Below are 19,216 nucleotides of genomic sequence, written 5' to 3' on the forward strand. Positions count from 1 at the left end.
CACCATAAAGTGGCTTTAGAAGAAGGATAAGAAAGCCAAATGACATAGTTTTAATGCTATTGGGACACTTCACATTAGAAAACAGCAAACCCTGTTTCAGCCTAGATTGCCTCATAGCAGTGAGCTGTACTCAGCATTGTTTGACTTCTGCCTGGTTAAATGCAAGTGGCTGGCTAAGAATCTTGTTTCATACTTGCTACAACTGGAAGTAAGCAACTGATTATGAATTCTGATTTGTCACTGCTGATGCTTTGTCAATGTACAGCTGCACAAAGACGGGAGGAAGTGTGTGGCCTTCACTTAGATCATGGTCTTCATAATTTGGATAACTTCTTGTGAAGAAGTGGCTTCAAATACCTCTCGTAGGCTGGGTTCATCTGTTCAGAAAGAGAATGTGGAAGGGAATTAGTGGTAATTAAGAAAGAAAACGGTATATTTTTTATAAAAGAATGATCTCTGAACTACAGAAAGCTAGACCTTTTTAAAAACAAACCCAAGCTACTAGCTGCTTCAGCTAAGTGCAGGATCTTTTTCCCCAAGTATGTGCTGTCCTTCATAACCAGTACACAATAGTCATCCCAAATGGAGCAGCGTACTATTTAACTTCAGAAAATATGCTTGGACACGAGTGCTTGCTGAAGGCAAATTCTGTGTTCAGCAGTAGAATTTCAAAGGGTTGCTGATTACCACAGTAAAAATCTCCCTTAAGGCAAAATGGGTTTTCAAATGGAGCAATAGCTAGTTATGTTGTGCAGAATTTTATGCTGCTCCACAATATGGATGAATTAGGAAGTGAAAATAAAGTGCTAAACCATGAAGGATAAAATTGCCTTGTATAACATTTATACCCTTTCTGGTTAAACATATTATTAGAAAAATTAAGTATTGCACTAGTAGAAATACCAGTGAATGGAATATACCCTGTGTTTAGTGGCTTTTGCATAATATGTTGTTCCATAATATGTAAACTATGTAAACAGACTTTTGGTTTAGCTTATTTTGTGCAGTACTACCTCTGTAAGTTCAAAAACCAAAACCACATTGGTGGCATACACAGACCAGCTCCCTGCTACAAGCTGCTGTACTCTGGGGGCTGTAAGTCATCGCTGGGTTCAATGGCTGATCTAAGACTATAGGAGGTATAATTGGGGTATCACAGGCCATTGTTCAGAGTGAGATACTAAGAATTAAAAGGTCTTATTCCACTTACTTGTATCTCTATAGCTTTCATTAGAAGAAAAGCAATTTCTGCTCTGGCTAATGCAGAAGTTGCCTGGCTATAATACAGCATCTGTACCTGTGTGTTGGTCGGTGACTTCCGAGCCCACTCATACAGCCGCTGGTAAACCTGGCCATCGTAACTGCCAAGTGCAGAATTCAAGGTCTTATCTGTGAAGTCAAAGGCATCCACCAGTGGAACAGCATCCTTCCTATGGAGATGAATGTAGTTTGTGTTACTGAAGCGGGTATTGCTTTGTAAGGGAGGAAAATAAGGCAAAGGTAAACTGGAAAGTCAGTTGTTCCAGGTTCCTCAGCTGGAAAAGCTTGTGCCAGTTTTTCCCGTTGCTGAGGCTATGGGGGAAATCCTGCTTGGGGGAAATCCTGCTTGTTTTGATTCCTCAGAGGCATGTTCTACTAATGCCCTAAGTTGTCTCTACTATTGAATAGGTCATGTAATCACCTGGACTCCATTCCTAATTCCCTCATTTAGGACTCAATGTCATGTCAGATGTTTCCTCAACACACTCTGCCGGTTCTTGCTTTTGGTTTTTGCAGGGTTTTTAATAAGTTTTTCTTATGCTGTGTTTGTCCTCCAAACTGGAATAAGGTTGCTGCTAGATTTCATGTGAAGTGCTCCGCTGATCTCCAGCCTTCATCTACTCTGAAGTATTTCTGTTACCTCATCATTGGGTATCAAGGTCTTCTACTGTTTTTGTGTCTATAAGAACAAAGCAACCCTGAACTGCGCCAAGGGCCTGTCTAGCCCAGGGGCTGATCTGCCAGCAGTCAGCAGCAGATAGCTAGAGCATAAAGACAAGTCTGTAATGACAGCTTCTTCTCCTAGGCAGAAGATGGTTTCTTTTACCTCATCCTCCCATCATCCTGGGTGCAGGAAGTTTTGCTGGCTGTATCCCACACCTGAGGCAGAGGGATGCAAAGTGGTTTGCTCAAATGTTGGTATTTGCATCTACCAGTTCCTTTTGGGAAAGGGCTCTTTGGGGGTTTGGGAGAGGCTGGGGTTTTGCTACAGACCAGGAAGTGTTTGTATCCTAATTGTAAATAGGTAAATGTGCATTCTTGAATCCTTTTAGCAAGGCATAACACTGAGAGGTTGCAATGAATTCCAGAGATGACAATGTGTTAGACTTTTGTAAGCCTTACATTAAGCTTATTGCTTAACTTGAATTCTGTGATGAGTTCTGAAAATGTTCTCTCTTCACCTCGGTCCTGCCCAGCTCTGCCTATGGTGTATTCTTGTTTCACTTCAGGTGTCTTAAATAGAATTTTACATACAGTAGCAACTCACTCTCTGCACCAGAAATTAATCTGTTCTTAACAAACAGCATCAAGTAGTGAAAGAAGAACCCTTGTCAGAAAGCCTTTGTGAGTGTTGTGGTAAGTTAAAACTTTAGTGTATCTCAGAATTCATGTAGTTAGCAATAAATGGTGTCGAGCAGACGCATCTGAACAAGCTGTAGGCAGGATTGTTTGGGTGCAGGTTGCAACTCAGCCATGGCAACAGAGTAGGCTGTATTAGCTGTTACTTAAGCAGATTTTGCAGTGTCTGATCTGCTGCCTCCTACCAGTGTTGCTCTATGTGTTTGCCTGCTTTTGCTCTACTGCAAATGGTAAAAAGCATTCAGGGTTTCTTGGTTTATAATTCAAGATTTCATGTTCCAGAACTTTGGAGACTGCAGAGGAGCTGGGCACTTAGGTCTTGTTTTGCTGTGAAAACAAGCTCTGTAGATGCTTCAATCAATTTCTAGTACTGCCAGGCAATGAAAATAAAACCCGAATGAGGTGAATTGACTTTGGAGATGTTACCATAGGTACAGCAGCACCATTTATAGATCTATCACAGCTCCTTTCATATTAGAGCAGCTCACCGAATGACAGCCAAGAGGTCTAGATATGATGCGGTTGCCATGTCCATTTGAGCTCCAGATATGTGTCCATCGTGCAAGAAGACTCCTGCATTTGAGAAGATCCCATGTAACGCAAAGAGGTCACAGAGATGTTTCATAATCTTCTGGATGCCACCCTTGGCCTCGAGTCTTTCCACCGTTTCTGCAAAGTTTTTCACTGTGATGTAGTGGCAGTGAGCCTGGAAAACAAATGCAATCAACAGTGAATGCACCTCAAAACACTTAGTAGGCCAAATGACTCAAATGTTCTCGCAAAGAATATAAAACCTTTTCATTTCCCTGGCACTTTCCCAGTCTGTATTCTTTGTTTGCTGGATCACAAGACCTTTTGTATTCATGTCTTACAACAACTGTAGAGACTTGGGGGTGTAAACACTGGTATTTGTAAACTCTAGAAAACCACTTCAGAAATCACACAGGTACTTTAAATATTTCGGATAGATACCCTAAAGAGTTTGTGTGATGGAAACACACATTGGAATGGACTTGTTTTGACCTCCAGCAAGTGAAGCTTGGTCATACATCAATAAGAGACAACTCTTGTTGAAGACCTTGGGCTCATGGTACATTAGCTTCAGTGTCTATAGCGCTTTGCTCTGAAAACCTGTGTTGTCGCAGGAGAACAAGCAAATTTACTTCTTGCTTTTGTGGCTTCAAGTAAACTGATTGTTTTTGTGTCAGATGACAGTAGAGTGTCTAGCTTCCAAGTTACAGAAGTATTAGCTGAGGTCCAGAGCAAATGACTCCACCTGTGTGCGGGGGTGGCTCTTGTTATGTTGTTGTTACTGTGGGTGGTTGGTGATGTTGGCATCTGTGTGAGTTCCCACTGCACAGTTCTCCTCCCCGCTGTGGATGTAAGCATGGCACATTCACACTGCTGCTCTTCCTGCTAGCACAGCCAAGCAGTGTGGAGGCCAGCGTGGACTGCAGAACCTGCCCGAGAAGCTGGATGTCTCCTTAAGCAATTAACCTGTGTGGAGTCTGCAGCAAAGCCGTACCCAGCGCCTGAGCCACTTGGCAGGCATCTGTTCACACAGTTACTGTGCCAGTCGTGTGGGTGAGTATCCAGGGAAGGTGTGAAATAAGAAGTCATAGAATCATATGAAAGTTAAGGTTGGAAAGAACCTTAAGGTCATCTAGCTCAAACCCAGAGGTTCCCCAAGGAGGCAGCAGGCTATCAAGGTTTTAAAGTTATGGGGGGAAACTCAAGGGGTTTGGGTGACTTCTCCTCTCCCTGAAGTACTTAAGAAACTTTGGAGCCCAGATCCCATTTTCTACCAGCACAGTCACCACTGACAATACCACAGCCAGCCTTCTGCATGTGTTGGGCTCTTCAGAAATGGTTTATTTCTCACTAGGTTCTCCTCCTTGCTTCTCAGAGAGGGCTGGATTTCAGCTTCTCTGTCATGTGATCACCCTGCTCTCCAGTCCAGAGACCTTGGCCACCCATTTGAGTGGGTGCAGGAGGGAACAGCTTGTTCAGGTTTGCATGCTGTTCAAAGCTTTTCCTAGAGGTAATCTCAAACAAGAACACTTTGCCTCAGTTTTATTCCACTAAAAATATATTTACATTAAAAAAAAAATTGGGAAAGTAATTTTTCAAAGTCGCTTTTTGTATAGGAGGCCTCCTTTATTTTTTAGGCAGTTACACAGCTTGTCTGCTCTTTTTCAAGCTTACAGCACTGAATACTTGCTGCTTCCCCCAAGTCTGTGTAATTGAAAATGGGATGTGATGCACAGGAGGTGGGTGACCACAGAAAATGCTGCTGCTGAGGTCTAGTCTTTGCTCCCTTACTTAGTGGAAGGTGTCCTGCTATGGCAAGGGGTTGGAACTAGATGAGCTTTAAGGTCGCTTTAAACCCAAACCACTCTGTGACTCTGATGTGGGAGGCCTGATTCGGCTAGTATTGGTAGCAGAACTGTGTATATGTTTTGTTTTCTTCCCTCCCCTTTTATTTCTGTTCCTTTTAGTCTTTTTCCACCTGGCCTATTTGGATGGCAAATTCTTCATGTCAGGAGTTGCTTCTTACTATGATTTTCCCACCATGCAGACCACAGTGGTGCCCTTGGCTTCATAGTGTCCCTTAGATGCTAACAGAAAACAATAAACAGCACTGATACTTTAAGCTGATCATGTGTTTCTGTTGCACATTATATCCTAAAGACAAAGATCACATAAGCAGCTGATTTTTACTAACCTTCACAGCCTGCACCAGCTGCACCGTGCACTCATTCCACGCGTCGTGCTTTTTGACTCCAGACTGAATCAAGACCTGTAGTTTAGCTGCTGTGCTGCTGATGAGTCTGGAAGATCCAAAAAGCATATTGTATGTGGCTCTAGCAGCCCACATGCACTCATTTCATATTCAGACTTGTGTGTGATCGTATGGCAAAGTGGCGTTTCTGACTTTTGAGTTACCTACACTCAGCATGAGTGAACTTACATTATGCAAAATCTAAGTAAAAATTGGGAGAAGCACCCAAACCACCCTGATGCTGAAGGATTTTTGCCTTCTCAGCTTCCACGGTACTTTACCAGGGGTTCTGAGGAGTTTTTCTTGGGTTCTGTGTGTAAGGAGGATTTGCAGAACAAAATAAAGCTACGACAATATTGGACTGTTCTTACATTATGTTTCTACTTTTCTACACAGGGATCCAAATCTTGCTCCCGTTGGCACTAAAGCTTTCAGAAGAATGGCTCTGTTTTTACACTGATTTGAATGGCAGCAGGGATGTTGATCCGTTTGCCTGATTTTCAGAAATGGCACATGTATGGCCCATAACTGTGCCCATAATACCAATGAGACCACTCATGATACTATTTTTGTGTTGAGTAGTTAAATGTGTAGCTCAGATTCAATGAGAGGCACTGTGTTTGCTGTGGTGTTAACTGAAACTTTAGACCTTGCGCCCACTGTAGGAGAGGAACTGGTTTGAGACCATCTTAAAAATCTGAATGTGCACAAGTCCATGGGACCTGATGAAATCCATCAGTGGGTCCTGAAGGAGCTGGCAAATGAAGTTGTGAAGCCGCTGTCCATCATATTTGAGAAATCATGGCAGTCAGGTGAAGTTCCCGATGACTGGAAAAAGGGAAATATAACCCCCATTTTCAAGAAGGGGAAAACGGATGACCCAGGGAATTACAGACCAGTCAGTCTCACCTCTGTGCCTGGCAAAATCTTGGCGCAGATTCTCCTGGAAGACATGCTAAGGCACATGAAAATCAACAAGGTGCTTGGGGACAGCCAGCATGGCTTCACTAAGGGGAAATCCTGCCTGACCAATTTGGTGGCCTTCTATGATGGGGCTACGGAACTGATGGACAGGGGTAGAGCAGTTGATGTCATCTACCTGGACTTGTGCAAAGCGTTCGACACTGTCCCACACGACATCCTTGTCTCTAAATTGGAGAGACATCAATTTGATGGATGGACCACTCGGTGGATAAAGAACTGGCTGGATGGCCGCACGCAAAGAGTTGTGGTCAATGGCTCAATGTCTGGCTGGAGACCAGTAATGAGTGGTGTCCCTCAGGGATTGGTGTTGGGACCGGTCTTGTTTAACATCTTCATCGCTGACATGGACAGTGGGATTGAGTGCGCCCTCAGCAAGTTTGCCGATGACACCAAGCTGTGTGGTTCGGTTGATACCCTGGAGGGAAGGAATGCCATCCAGAGGGACCTCGACACGCTTGTGAGGTGGGCTGATGCCAACCTCATGAAGTTTAACCATGACAACAAGTGCAAGGTCCTACAGCTGGGTCGGAGCAATCCCAGGCACAGCTACAGGTTGGGCAGAGAAGAGATTCAGAGCAGCCCTGCAGAGAAGGACTTGGGGGTGTTGGTTGATGAGAAATTGAACATGGGCTGGCTTCAGTGTGCTCGCAGCCCAGAAAGCCAACCGTATCCTGGGCTGCATCAAAAGGAGCGTGACCAGCAGGTCAAAGGAGGTGATCCTGCCCCTCTACTCTGCTCTTGTGAGACCTCACCTGGAGTATTGTGTGCAGTTCTGGTGTCCTCAACATAAAAAGGACATGGAACTGTTGGAACAAGTCCAGAGGAGGCCACGAGGATGATCAGGGGACTGGAGCACCTCCCGTATGAAGACAGGGTGAGGAAGTTGGGGCTGTTCAGCCTGGAGAAGAGAAGGCTGAGTGGAGACCTCATGGCAGCCTTCCAGTGTCTGAAGGGGCCCTATAGGGATGATGGGGAGGGACTCTTCATTAGGGACTGTAGTGATAGGACAAGAGGATACGGGTTAAAACTTAAACAGGGGAAGTTTAGATTGGATATAAGGAGGAAATTCTTTCCTGTAAGGGTGGTGAGGCACTGGAATGGGTTGCCCAGGGAAATTGTGAATGCTCCATCCCTGGCAGTGTTCAAGACCAGGTTGGATGAGGTCTTGGGTGATATGATTTAGCGTAAGGTGTCCCTGCCCACGGCAGGGGGGTTGGAACTGGATGATCTTAAGGTCCTTTCCAACCCTAATTATTCTATGATTCTATGATCAGTTTCACAGGTATGTGAAATTTTAGCTCTGTATAGAGTATAGAACTGCACAGGGTCCAGCTGGCTGAAGGTTTTACTGAATGGCAACTCAGTGATGTGGTCTGGGATTTACATAAACAGAGCCAGCAGCTTGGTATAGAATCAGCTTTGTGGAATATAGTTGTTTGGTAGCATGTGGCTTAAAATATTGTGATGTTTTGAATCTGAAATCTTCATACTGAACACTTGACATGGCTGTTAAACCTGTGCGAGTCTTCCTCACTCAGGAGCAGATGGTGTCAATTCTTGTGTAACATGTTATTTTACCTCCCTTTAAAGCAATGAAGCAGCAGAGCTCTTAACACATTTCTGATGTCAAAGAGAGAAGGATGTCTCCTGTCTCTGTACTGACCTGACTGCTGCATGTCGATAGGCCTGGGTGTAAATATCTGGACTGAGGAAATCAAACTTGTTCTTGGCTGGGCACTTCTCAGGTTTCACTGCAGCCAGGTAAGTGACAGATGGTGGGACAGGGTGGCCAGCGCTGGCTGCCATGAAGCACTTAACCAGGAACCTGGGAAGAGGATAACAGTCAGAGCAGGGGATGGTTGTGATCTTCTGCAGCAAATGGTCATGTGAAAAGTAAAGTGGGCTCAGGTGAGGAGCAGCAAGATGTAACCCATCCCGTCAGTGGTCCAGAATGGACTTGAATGACTAATGACTTTACATTTTACATTTTATTTGCAATAACCTGACCTGTGATGGGTCTCAGGGGCAGCCTGTTGACTGTATTCAATGCTACAGTAATCTGTAGTGATGATTTTTTAGGAAGAAACTTGCTGTGGCTATTAGCAGCATGGTGATTAGACACATTATCAACTTTGCAGCCCGAGTCTTAATGCTCTAGGAGTCTTAATGGTGGTTTGGTGTGATCCCCAACATACAATCACATTATATTAACAAATATGAGACTCTTGGAGCTAAATGCATTTCCTACTCCCTTATTTTTTTGGCCTATGACCTAGTCTTACCAGGTCTAGAAGTAATCTATTGATCTTGCAAGAAGAGACAGCAATGAGTGCAGAAGTGCAGCATGCAAGCACAGAGCTGTGTGGTTGCACCTCTGTCCCTGCAAATTGTACTGGTTTTCTCCTTCTAGCAAAAGCACATGTTATTAGAAGTTCCAGCAGCTGTGGTTTCTTTCTCCTGTATTTAATCTAACCTTGGATAATCGTCAGTCTGCGTGTTCTGAGGAAACTGGTGTTCTTGGAGTGTGACTCATCCGCTTTCAGTATCCTACAGCTCTGCCTTCTCTGAATCAACCTCACTTTGCCAATATCACATTATGTTGGTTTCTTAAAAACTAAACTGCAAAACTTGGGTAGCAGTGCTTTTGCTGTGGTCCCAGACAGAGGAAAATGAGGTTATGCAGAACAGCACCTGCATACATACCAAACCCAAAAATAGAAGAGATAATCTAATTCCCCCACACCTCCATGCCTGTTAGACAGAAGGCATGAATAGTTTGTGTCCTGAGTTGTATTTTTAGAAGGTGCTGGGAGAAAGGGGTAGCTGGTTTTACTGGTTTGGGGGAAGGAGTGGTAGAGGTTGAATAAATGAGGGGGCAGGCTTTTTGATGAACAGGTTTGGATTGTTACCTGGCAGTTTGCAGGAACAAAATGGTGTTTTCCCCTTCATAAATACAAGAGGCAAGTATTCTAGTACATAAGGAAGGGAGTCCGCTCAGCAAGGAGTAACCATGGCCCCCACATGCCCGGAGACAGACTTCTACTGCGGAAGCACAGTACTGAGTAACAATGGCTTTGAAGCCCGAAGAAAATGCATGGAGCTGTTTGAAAAGAGAAATTAAAAGTAAGGCAGAGAGTTAATGGTGAAAATGGTCCAAAGCAATCCTCAGAATCAGTTTCCTCTTTTAATTTTGTGCAGTTTCTGGGGAGGAAATCCCTGTCAGATCCTCCCTTGCGTGATGGCATAGCACCCAGCTTCCTGGGATGGGATCCCTAGCACCCAGCTCCTCCTTTGGGATGCTGCACACCCTTGTGCTGGGCACGCTGTGGTTAGTTGATGCTTTTTTGGGTTTCAACCAGCAGTGGCTTTGGTCACCCTTGTTCAAAGTGTGCTTTCATTTCAGGCTTCCAGTTGCAAAATCTTATGTTCTATCTAAAAAGTCCCGTTTTTGGTTTTGGCTCAGAAGTAAATATTTGCATTTGTAGATGACGTTGGGAAATAACACTTCGTGCCACCAGCCACTTGGAACAAGGTTTTCATCAAATGGACGTGCTTTTCAAGGACTTTTCACTGTGCAGTAGTTCCCAAAACAAAAAAGTTGGGGTGGTAAAGCAAATTCTGTTGCTGACTGGTTGTGGACCTAGGACACATCATTTGATCTCTTAGTGCCTCCTCTTTCTCCAGTTATCTGGTGGTGAGAGGAATGCTTGTCCAGTTTGCTAAAATACTTTGATATTTAGAGATGAGGAATGCTGTATGAGCTAATGCTGCTGTGGCTCACCTCTGGCAGCATGCTGAAGTTCTCCCTCTGGATCTCTTCATACCCTCTGTTGAATAGGTCCTGCAGGTAGTTGTTGATGAAATGAAAGGCATAGGCTGCTGCCAAGTGGGGCAGCAACTTCTCTTGCTGAGTCTGAAAGTCAAGGATCTTTGCTTCTTCTTCCCTGTTGGAAGACAGCTGGTGAGTTAGGGAAAGTGTGAACACTGGCTTAACTACTGTTAGTTTACTTATCACATAATGAATAAGTGAAAACAAGTAAAAAAAATGAAAACAGGCATTTTTCATTATGAAGCAGCAGTTTGTGAAGGGGACTGAGCTGATGTCGTGCCAGCAAATCTGCCCAGCTTGCTCAGCTGTTAGAGAAATGAGCCTGACTATGAAAAAGATTATGTTTCTGCTGTGTTGGTGAACCAGCATTGAGTAGAAAAGGCTCTGTGTGATGGGCTGGTGCAGAGGGGGAACAGGGACTGCAGGAGGGGATAAAGATGAAGCCTTCCAAGGATAGCAAGATGCTTGGTGTTAAAGGGATGTGCTGGCCCTGCACCCTGAAGAACTTTTACTTTGCAAACTGGGTCTTTGTGGACCCTGAAAATAGTTGAGCCTAAATTATTTTAAGTTCTCTGAGCTTTCTGTGGATATTCTTTTCCACTCTTTCTGTGGTTGGTACACTTGGGACTTCAGATGATGGAATTGGTTCTTACAATAGTTGAGCATGCTGTGCTCTTGTGTTTGATCCAAACCATGTTCTCATTAGGATAATCTTGCTTTTGAAAGGAGCTGTAAGTGGAAATTCCTGAAATCCATTCAAATGAAAAATATCTATTTAAAAATTAGAGGCATTCTCACCAGACTGATAAATTCAACGTTGTAAAGTGTGAATATCGGAAGGGTGGATGTTGGAAGGTATTTTAATGTTGTGCTCACCAGTAGGATGCTATGGAATAAGAATTCAGCAACTTGTCTACATTATCTGGATTCTGAGTTATGGGATTACACAGGAAGGCCAGTTACAAGAAAAATAAGTTCTCTGTGTCAGCTGCTTAGCTATTCAAACTATGAAACTTATCTTAGAAAGAACTGTAAACGCTCTCCTGTACTTTGACTGAAGCTCGTTAATGTAAATAATGGGGAAGCATGTCTGGCCCAGAAAATAAGCCAGTGATGTGCTGAAAGATAAGAAACTGAAATACAGACTGGTGCAGGGGAACATGGTGCATGGTCCACTTCCCACAGCTGCAGACCTGCATAGCATTACCCAGGCTTTAACTTGGACTGCCGGCGAACCACAGAGTATCTGATGGCAATGGTGCAAGCTTTCATTAGGGGTATTACAGCTTCGTGTGAGATGAGGGCGACGCGCACTGCAGTCATTGTGAGATAGTTAATCTGCTGGGACCCCCGTCTTACATAGGTGCCATCCGGTTGAACCTAGAGAGAGGATGTTAGATGCCACCTTCTTCAGTACTTCAATACTGGTTGTGTCATCTCTACGCATAGAATAAAATGGGCATCAAAATCCTTTGCTGATGAAAAACTAAGTATTTTTATGTATAATAGATGAAACATATCCATTTAAAGAGACAAATTCTTACTGCTTCTGGCTCAGACAGGTTCTCCCTGCCCCATCAGCCCCAGCCTCTGAATGTGGAATTCCTGACATTGAGTTTCATTTAGGATTCAGATAACTTCTGCCCTTGGCAAAACCACTGAGACTTGCAGACACCTCAAAGGAAGAATTTTGTCCTAAATTTAGGCAGCTCCCTGTCATCCCTCTGGCTGTGCGGTGAGAATCTGACGTGCGATGTGAGTCTGTCATACCTCACAAAACTTGCTCAGCATGTTCTCCCTGGAGACACGCACATTCTGCAGCATGAGGTACCCGTTGTCGATGTGCTCAAAACTCATTTTGGGACCGATGTCTCCTGCAGTTATGCCTGGAGCAGGGGAAAACACAGCTGCTTACTTCCACTTGAACTCCTCTCCCCATTTTGTGTCAGGGGGTCTCAAAGGAGAAGGTCACGTTCAGTTCTGCTTCTTCCCCAGCATGGGTGATCTTGCCTGAGGAATGAAACAGGCAGTTTGTTTCCGTGATCCATCTGTCACCCATGCTGGCCCGGGTTAGAACTGAGGTGTTAATACAGGGGTGGTCAGAGCAGCCCAGGCCTTTGGTTAGGAAGGCTTGGACTGGATATGCCATTAGATCTTCCTTCAGATAAAAATGTTGTAGTTAATGATACCTGTGACTCAGGTATCTGTCTTGGTTTGGTTTTGGCACTGTAAAACTCCCTGGGCACAATGTTTTAGAAAACATATAAGGGCAAAAGAGGCAGAGCACCTGCACAAGCACTGCGGTGTCTGGGGTCATTTAACTGGGCACAGTGAATGGTCCCAAAGGCTGCGTATCTGCACAATGAAGGGATGCACGCCATAGCACTTCCCCTGGACATACAGCTGAGCAAAGACCACTGTGTGTGTTGCTGACCTTCCCACTGTGAGGAGAAAACCAGTCACGTTCCCTTAAGATGAGGTACAATACAAACAATTCCACGGTTAGCAGTCTGTGCTAATTGTATCTTAGGTCTCGCTGACACGGGTGAGTGTAGGTGTGATCCACAGATGTTGGAAGCTAGAGATTGCCTAAACCTGTGCTCTGAGCTTGCTCATATCTCTCCAAAGTTGCATTATTATTAAAGCCAGTGGGGTTTGGATGAATAGTTTGTGTCAGCAGAGGAGAAAAAAATAATAGCTAATTAAAGACCTTGCAGAGCTGAGGGAGGGGGGAGTTCTGGGGCTGATAGAGCAACTCCAGTGATTTGCTGTGAAACACCTTCCTGAGGGAGCCATGAATTTCACACTTGAATTCTTCATGCTGAGACTGGCTGATGACGTGAATCCTTTATGCTGATGCTTTGTGCTGATGACCTCCCTGTGGTTTTTGGTTTTCTGAGTATTGTTTACAAAGAAGAGAAGATTAATTCCTGCAGAGGCAGGAGTTTCCCTGAGCTAACCTCTCCAGCCCTGCCACCTAAGGGCTTTTGATAGATGATGGTGGCTCCTTTCTGGCCTTTGAACTTGTAGAGAACCCTTTTGTCTCTTACTTGCCTCTTGATCTGTGCATCTCCTACTGCAGTTCTCTGCTAGAACCTGGGCCCTCAAACACAGAGGGGCAGAGTGAGCAACTGAAGGAGGCCAATGAGGAAAACCTAAGTATTTTGTGTGGTACTTACTGTCTCCAGGCCACCACTTCATGGCAGAGATCTGCGGTGTGTTCAGTATGAACTCCTGTGTAGCAATATCAAAGACTGCCGTTGTTTCCAAACCCTGAAGGTAAGTTCCTTTAAAAAAAACCAAAACAGTGTGTTTATGTATTTATATCTCTCGGTATCTCCTAATGTATGGCAAGGATGGAAAGAGTGGAGGATTCCTGGAGGCTGGTGTGGTCTTGTGGTTTACCCTCCTGGTGAGAACCATGGGATGATGTTCCCAGTGACCCCACACCATCTCCTGTAAAATTCTCTTGAATCATATGGTGCTCAGGCAAGATACCTGGTTCATGGTGACAACCATCATCTTGGGCAAGCTGCCTGGCTGATACCCTCCACCAATGGTTACTGCAATCTAACTATGCCATCTAATCATGAGCTATCTAACCATGAGCTTTCACCCCTGCTCTTGTTATTTCTGCCACACTGGCAAAACCAAAACCAGCACAACCTCCATCTTGCAGAGGGCCACTGAGGAACATCTACCTCTAGCATGCAGGTGGCATTCCCCACCCCTCCAGTGAAGCACAGACACCTTGAACTCACATTCTTCTGAGAATCTGGGCCTTCTGTCCTATGGAAATTCTGTTTTCTTTGCAGCCTTACCGTGCCCCAGTTCAGTCTGGGCATAGCTTCCGATGAGCTGATACTGCATGGCGAGAGGAATCCATTTGGCAATCTGTTCGTCAGAGCCCAGCACTGAAATACTTCTCATGAAGATGGTGTGAAGAAGAAACGCGACTTCTCCTGACAGTGCCCTGCAGAGAAGGTGCACGGGGTGTTTTCGTACATGGATGAAGTTCCAGGGATGTGATGAATGAGGCTGTGACACTGTGATAGTCACCAGACAGTGCTACCTGCAGCCTTTTGATTTCTTCATTGTCCTACCTTAACCAACATACAGCATCAATACAGTATTGCAGGAGGCAATATTGCATCAAAGCCAGATCGTACAGGGCTTTGAGTGGCCTGATCTAGTGGAAGGTGTCTCTGCCCATGAATAAGCTTTAAGGTCCTTTCCAAAACAAACTATTTTATTATTCTATGAAAATCACTCTTCCAAGCTGCTTTTGTTCCTTCTTTCTTAACACAGTTTGCTTAAGTGTCACTAGCTAATTACATATATATACATATATATAACTTGTTCTTAGCAAATGCTAAGCTCCTGAAAAATAGCCCAGCTCTGAAGCACTTGTGGCTCTGATATTGTGGCTTCTGAGCCTTTTGTATCTTTATTTTACACCACAGGATTTTTTCTTTCCTTGGTTATTTAAGTCACATTTTAAGCCTGAGCTAAATACCCCACCACCCTACCCTAAAACCCCCAAACCTTGGCAATTCACTGTGGGACATATGGAAGTGAATTACATACATGGGCATCTGAGTCTTAGATTTCTTGAGCATTCCCATTGTGGGGAAGTACCTCAGTATGTCCCTGGCCATAGCAGGGGGTTGGAACTAGATGATCTTAAGGTCCTTTCCAACCCTAACTATTCTATGATTCTATATTGGGCTTGTTGCTGTACCATTCCCTGGGTGTTTGTTCTCACTATCAGTGGACAGTACTGGGGTTCATGGAGATTTGGCCTGACTTGAGATGGGTATTTTCCCTTGTGGAAAATTCAAATACATACTTGTAGCACCTGGCTTATTGTCTGTTTGGCTCCTTCACCATTGCCAGCTAATAGGGCTGCATGCATCCTAAGATGCACTATTCTAGAATCTGCATATGGGAACTTGGTTACTCTAATTTCTATGCTGCAAATCAGAAACTCATTCATTTTAAGCTTTCCTTTTTGTGTGCAAGAAATCCTAAGAAAATATGAGGAATATAGTCCCTTTTCCTGGGATTCCTCAGAATAGATTGAATCACCTCACAGATATAAGTACATGTGCTCTCACATGTAAAAGTAAGTGGCTTTACTGTTCTCAGTAGCTTGTATGATTGTTAGCACATTGCTTTACTGCAGTGCTCTAGTGAGCATCTCATTCTAGATAGATACCTTTCATTGTTAACAAATGACTATGACCTTTCTTTCATCCTGCCCTGAGAGAGAATCAGTCATGCTGAAAAAGTGGGGAGAAAACATGAACAAAGTAGTTGAAGGGAAATTGCTCTGATTAACAGAAAAAGACTTAATGACCCCTTGGCAGCCCATCCAGCAATGATGCTGCTTTAACTGCAATTTTAAAGAGCTCTTTTATATGTGTGCAAGTGATTCACTGTTTGGCACCAGGAGGCACAAGGACTTTGCTAGTAAGAGCTTGGTGCTCACCTGGTGTTTCATCAGGCCACAGTGCTCTTAATCCAGCAAAATGTGGTAGCTCAGGGCTGGTCCTGCCACAGCCCTTGGCATCAGGGGGCCTGATAAAAGCAAACCTATGGGAAATGTGGTTGAGTTTTGTCAGGTCTTTCAAATCTGCTGGGATTGTTTTGTTTCTTCTGAGGAAGGAGTGGAGAGCTGCTTGTTATAAGGAATGTAATGATCAGGTCCAAGAGCTCTCGACAGAAGAATTCCCCGTTTATCAGCCTCAGTAGCCAGCAAAGAGCTTAGCATAAAAAAAAAAAATCATAGTCTTTCATATAATGGGGAAAAACTTTATAGCAAGGCCTGTGCACTTGCATTTTCTTGCTGGGTGTGTAACCCCACCAGTTTCCACTGGTAACAGCAAGCCAGTAATACTTAGCAACGGGAGAAAGAAGGAGAGATGAGCAACTAAGATGTGGAGCTCAGCCCCATGCAAAGTGTTAATAAAAATGTCTGAAGGAAAGGATTGCAAGAACTGTTGTATTCTGGTGACCTACAAACTAAAGTTTGTGGGGTTTTCTTCACTTTTTATTTTTAAATACAATATAGTTTTTCCAGATAGAGACAATGTTGTCTTTAATTCTTCCGGAAGTCAGCAATGTAATGGGAACAGCAGCACTTCCAATTCTGGTTATACATGTAAAAACATTTGAGGGGTGGTATCAGAGCTGTAGTATCAGAGCTGTAGTACAAGTAAGGAGCTTGCTGAGGTGGAAGTAATATGTTGGGATGTGAACTGCTGTGATCTATCACACTGCATTGTACCTATGTGCTGCTCTTTGAAAAATTCCCTGCTGTGTATCATCATTTTCCCTTCTCTTGAGCGTGCTGCTAAGGTAAAAACCTGCAGCATATTTGTATCAGAACCTTATCTGTCAACTGCTGGCCTCTCCCAGCCTTTGCGGAAGCCTGTTCTTGTTGGCTACAAACCTTTTAACAAAACACTATTTTTACATTAAAAAAAAAGTATAAAATTACCTGTAAATATACTTAAATTCGGGTCCGTTCTCAGTCCATCCCATCTCGTGCATCTTTTTCTGGAGGTGAACAGCCTTTCTGACTGCAGCTTCATACTTCTCATTCTGGCTCTGGAAATACTGATTTTCTCTGCTAAATACAGGGTCACTTTCAATAGCTTCGACTGCAAAGCAACACAGAAGAGTTAGCTCTCCTGGGGCTGGGGAGGTGCAGGCAGTGTGGGCAGGACTGGGGTGGCGGGTACCGATGCTGTATTATTTAGGGTGACTATAGGCAGATTTTATTTTGCTATGCTGGCTCTGACTGCTGTCACACCTAACTCTGAAAAGCAGAGATTTGGAGAAGGAGTTGAGGAGGAGAACCCAGCAGGCCTGCAAGAGGAGTCTGCTGAGTGGAAATAATGACCATGCAAGTGAAAGCACTGTCCCTGGTCAGGGTGTCAGAGGTGACTTTGTGCCTCAGGCAGGAAACAGGTGTGGATCCCTCTTGAAGAGCTGTTCTGGTGGCAGCAAGAGCTGCGTTTAGCTAGGTTTTGCCCAGAGAGAAGCTAACAGCTCCGGCTGCCGAGTGTCCTGCTTACACCAGTGCTTTGGCTCAGGGCTCTAGCAGCCCTTCGCAACACTGTGAAGCAGCTCTTGGCCTCATTCTGTGTCAGCCCAAACACGCCCACTATTTACTTTGTGCCTTGAAACCTTGAGTCCATGCACGTTTAAGGTTATACTGAACTCCAGTTGCACTGTGAATTGTGCAGTCCCAGTGGTCTGTGCCATTTTCATTTGTTAAAAGTATAATATGGATGAAGAAATAGAAAAAAAGAGGGGTTTGATTCATTTTTTTTCTCTATCTAGCTATCACGAGTGAAAGCAGCTTAGCCTGCCTGAGCCAACCCATACAAGGAGCTCCACACCTGAATGAGGCTAATGTGCTGAGGAAGGCTGTTGGCTCAGTTCATGCACGGTGTGCATCACTGCACATCAGCACTAGCCCCTGCATGCATCCCTATTGCACAGAGATGCTTGCCTGTGTGATCCTCAGTCCTTGTATTCCAGTTCAACCAGTCTTAGCGAAGATACTGGGGATGGGAGCAGGGAAGGGACAGCAGGAGTGGCTGTGGAGGAGTCATGATTTAACACTAACAGGGAACTCCATCTCCACACTCCCACTTCTTTAAGAGGCGGGCAATAAGCAAATACCCAGGAGCACAAACCCCACCGGGCTGCAAAGGAGGAGCAGAAACAGAGGGGATGTAGCCATGCCCTGGTCAAGCGCAGCCTCATGATGGTCACTCACCCACTGCCCTCCGTATCCGAGTGTTCTCCTCCCCTCCATCCAGCAGGGCTGTGAGCTTTTCCACGCTGAAGGAGGGTGTTTGCCTCTCACTGGCAAGGTCGGGATTCACACCACCAACAGCTGAGCCCTGTGAGTACTTGCGGGTCTCCAACAAAGCCATCCCGGAGGCTGCTCTGCAAAGGGATGGGAGCTCTTTAAGTGCTAGCATGCCTTCAGTGGGTGATTGATGGAAGTGTTGGGTACAGGGAGGAGTGGTTTTAGTAGGTTGGCTAAGGTGGTTGGCACCTGCACAGGAGTTCTGTGAACACTGAGGCAATGTCTTGTCCTCATTGCAGTGGTATGGACAATAAAAATCTAGGGCATTTCTAAGCGCTTGAAGTGCAGGGTTTGTGATATCATTGTAAAACATAAAACCTTTTTCTTTCACCAGTCCGTCCCCAATATTTTATGAGAAGTCACTGCTGGAACATCCCACAGCCATGTGCTAATGTTTAAGGGAGTTCTTGGCCTATGGATGTCGAAGAGGCTCCTGGACCTGTGCTTGCAGTCCTGGCAGCTCTACCCGTGCTGCCTCGATCCTGCTTCCCATGGGGCTCAGCTTTACGTTAACTCCTAACCTTTTAGTTCCCGTGTTAGCAGGATTTGTTACAGGATGTTAATAAAGTAGTGGTGTGCAGAAAACAAAATAGATTTCCCCCCGGAAGAGGCTGCCTGCCTTCCCGAGCTACTTTTAGTACTGTAAGGAATTTAAACTCTGGAAACTCTTGCAAATATGTTCTTAATTTCCTGGGTTTTTTTTTTTTTTGTTGTTCAGAACATTAATTTATTATCCCGGGAGGGGGAAAAGCCTCAAAGCTGATTTCACAAGGTTGGAGTAACCCAGACCTACCCTTGAGCCGTTCCAGGAAGCGCCGGGCTCAGTGCTGGAGCACCGGAAGGGTTCAGCTGCCAGCTCCCTCTTCCGTGAGGCTGCGGAAGGAAAACCCGCTGTGTGTGTCCGCTGTGCTCAGACACAAACCCCACGTACCTTGCTCCATGCACCCTTCAGGGAGCCACCCGGCTGCTGCTTACCTGTCCGGGCTCTGCCTGCCAATGTCCCCCCCGGCAGGGACCTTGCCCTGGGGCCGACGGCGCTGGACCCGCCCCATGGGCGTTCCTGCGTGTGTGTGTGCGGCGTGCGGGAGCTGACCCGTGCCGGCAGCGGCCTCCG

At 45.0% G+C, this 19,216-nt stretch overlaps 1 protein-coding gene across 2 annotated transcripts; it reads right to left on the bottom strand.

The window, feature by feature from the left end:
• Nucleotides 1–27: 27 nt before the first annotated feature.
• Nucleotides 28–19,007, bottom strand: ACOX2 (acyl-CoA oxidase 2). 2 transcript variants are annotated; one of them, XM_061472848.1, is made up of 15 exons: nt 18,896–19,007; nt 18,007–18,179; nt 16,717–16,879; nt 14,036–14,187; nt 13,394–13,501; nt 12,536–12,655; nt 11,985–12,100; nt 11,422–11,594; nt 10,167–10,329; nt 9,295–9,485; nt 8,049–8,210; nt 5,345–5,450; nt 3,108–3,325; nt 1,298–1,430; nt 28–377 (listed from the first exon to the last, which is right to left on the bottom strand). In XM_061472848.1, exons 2-15 carry the CDS (start codon nt 18,164–18,166, stop codon nt 315–317), a joined length of 2,028 nt encoding a protein of 675 aa, XP_061328832.1. In that variant the 5' UTR covers nt 18,167–18,179; nt 18,896–19,007; the 3' UTR covers nt 28–314. The 2 variants fall into 2 exon arrangements, with proteins under 2 accessions (XP_061328832.1, XP_061328833.1); XM_061472849.1 differs by having other exon boundaries at nt 18,007–18,174; nt 18,896–18,985.
• Between the last annotated feature and the right edge of the window lie 209 nt (nt 19,008–19,216).

Source organism: Pezoporus flaviventris, unplaced genomic scaffold, assembly GCF_033815535.1.
Source record: "Pezoporus flaviventris isolate CSIRO_AGI_PZ_B2104156 unplaced genomic scaffold, CSIRO_AGI_Pfla_v1 ptg000073l, whole genome shotgun sequence".
Classification (NCBI taxonomy): domain Eukaryota; kingdom Metazoa; phylum Chordata; class Aves; order Psittaciformes; family Psittacidae; genus Pezoporus; species Pezoporus flaviventris.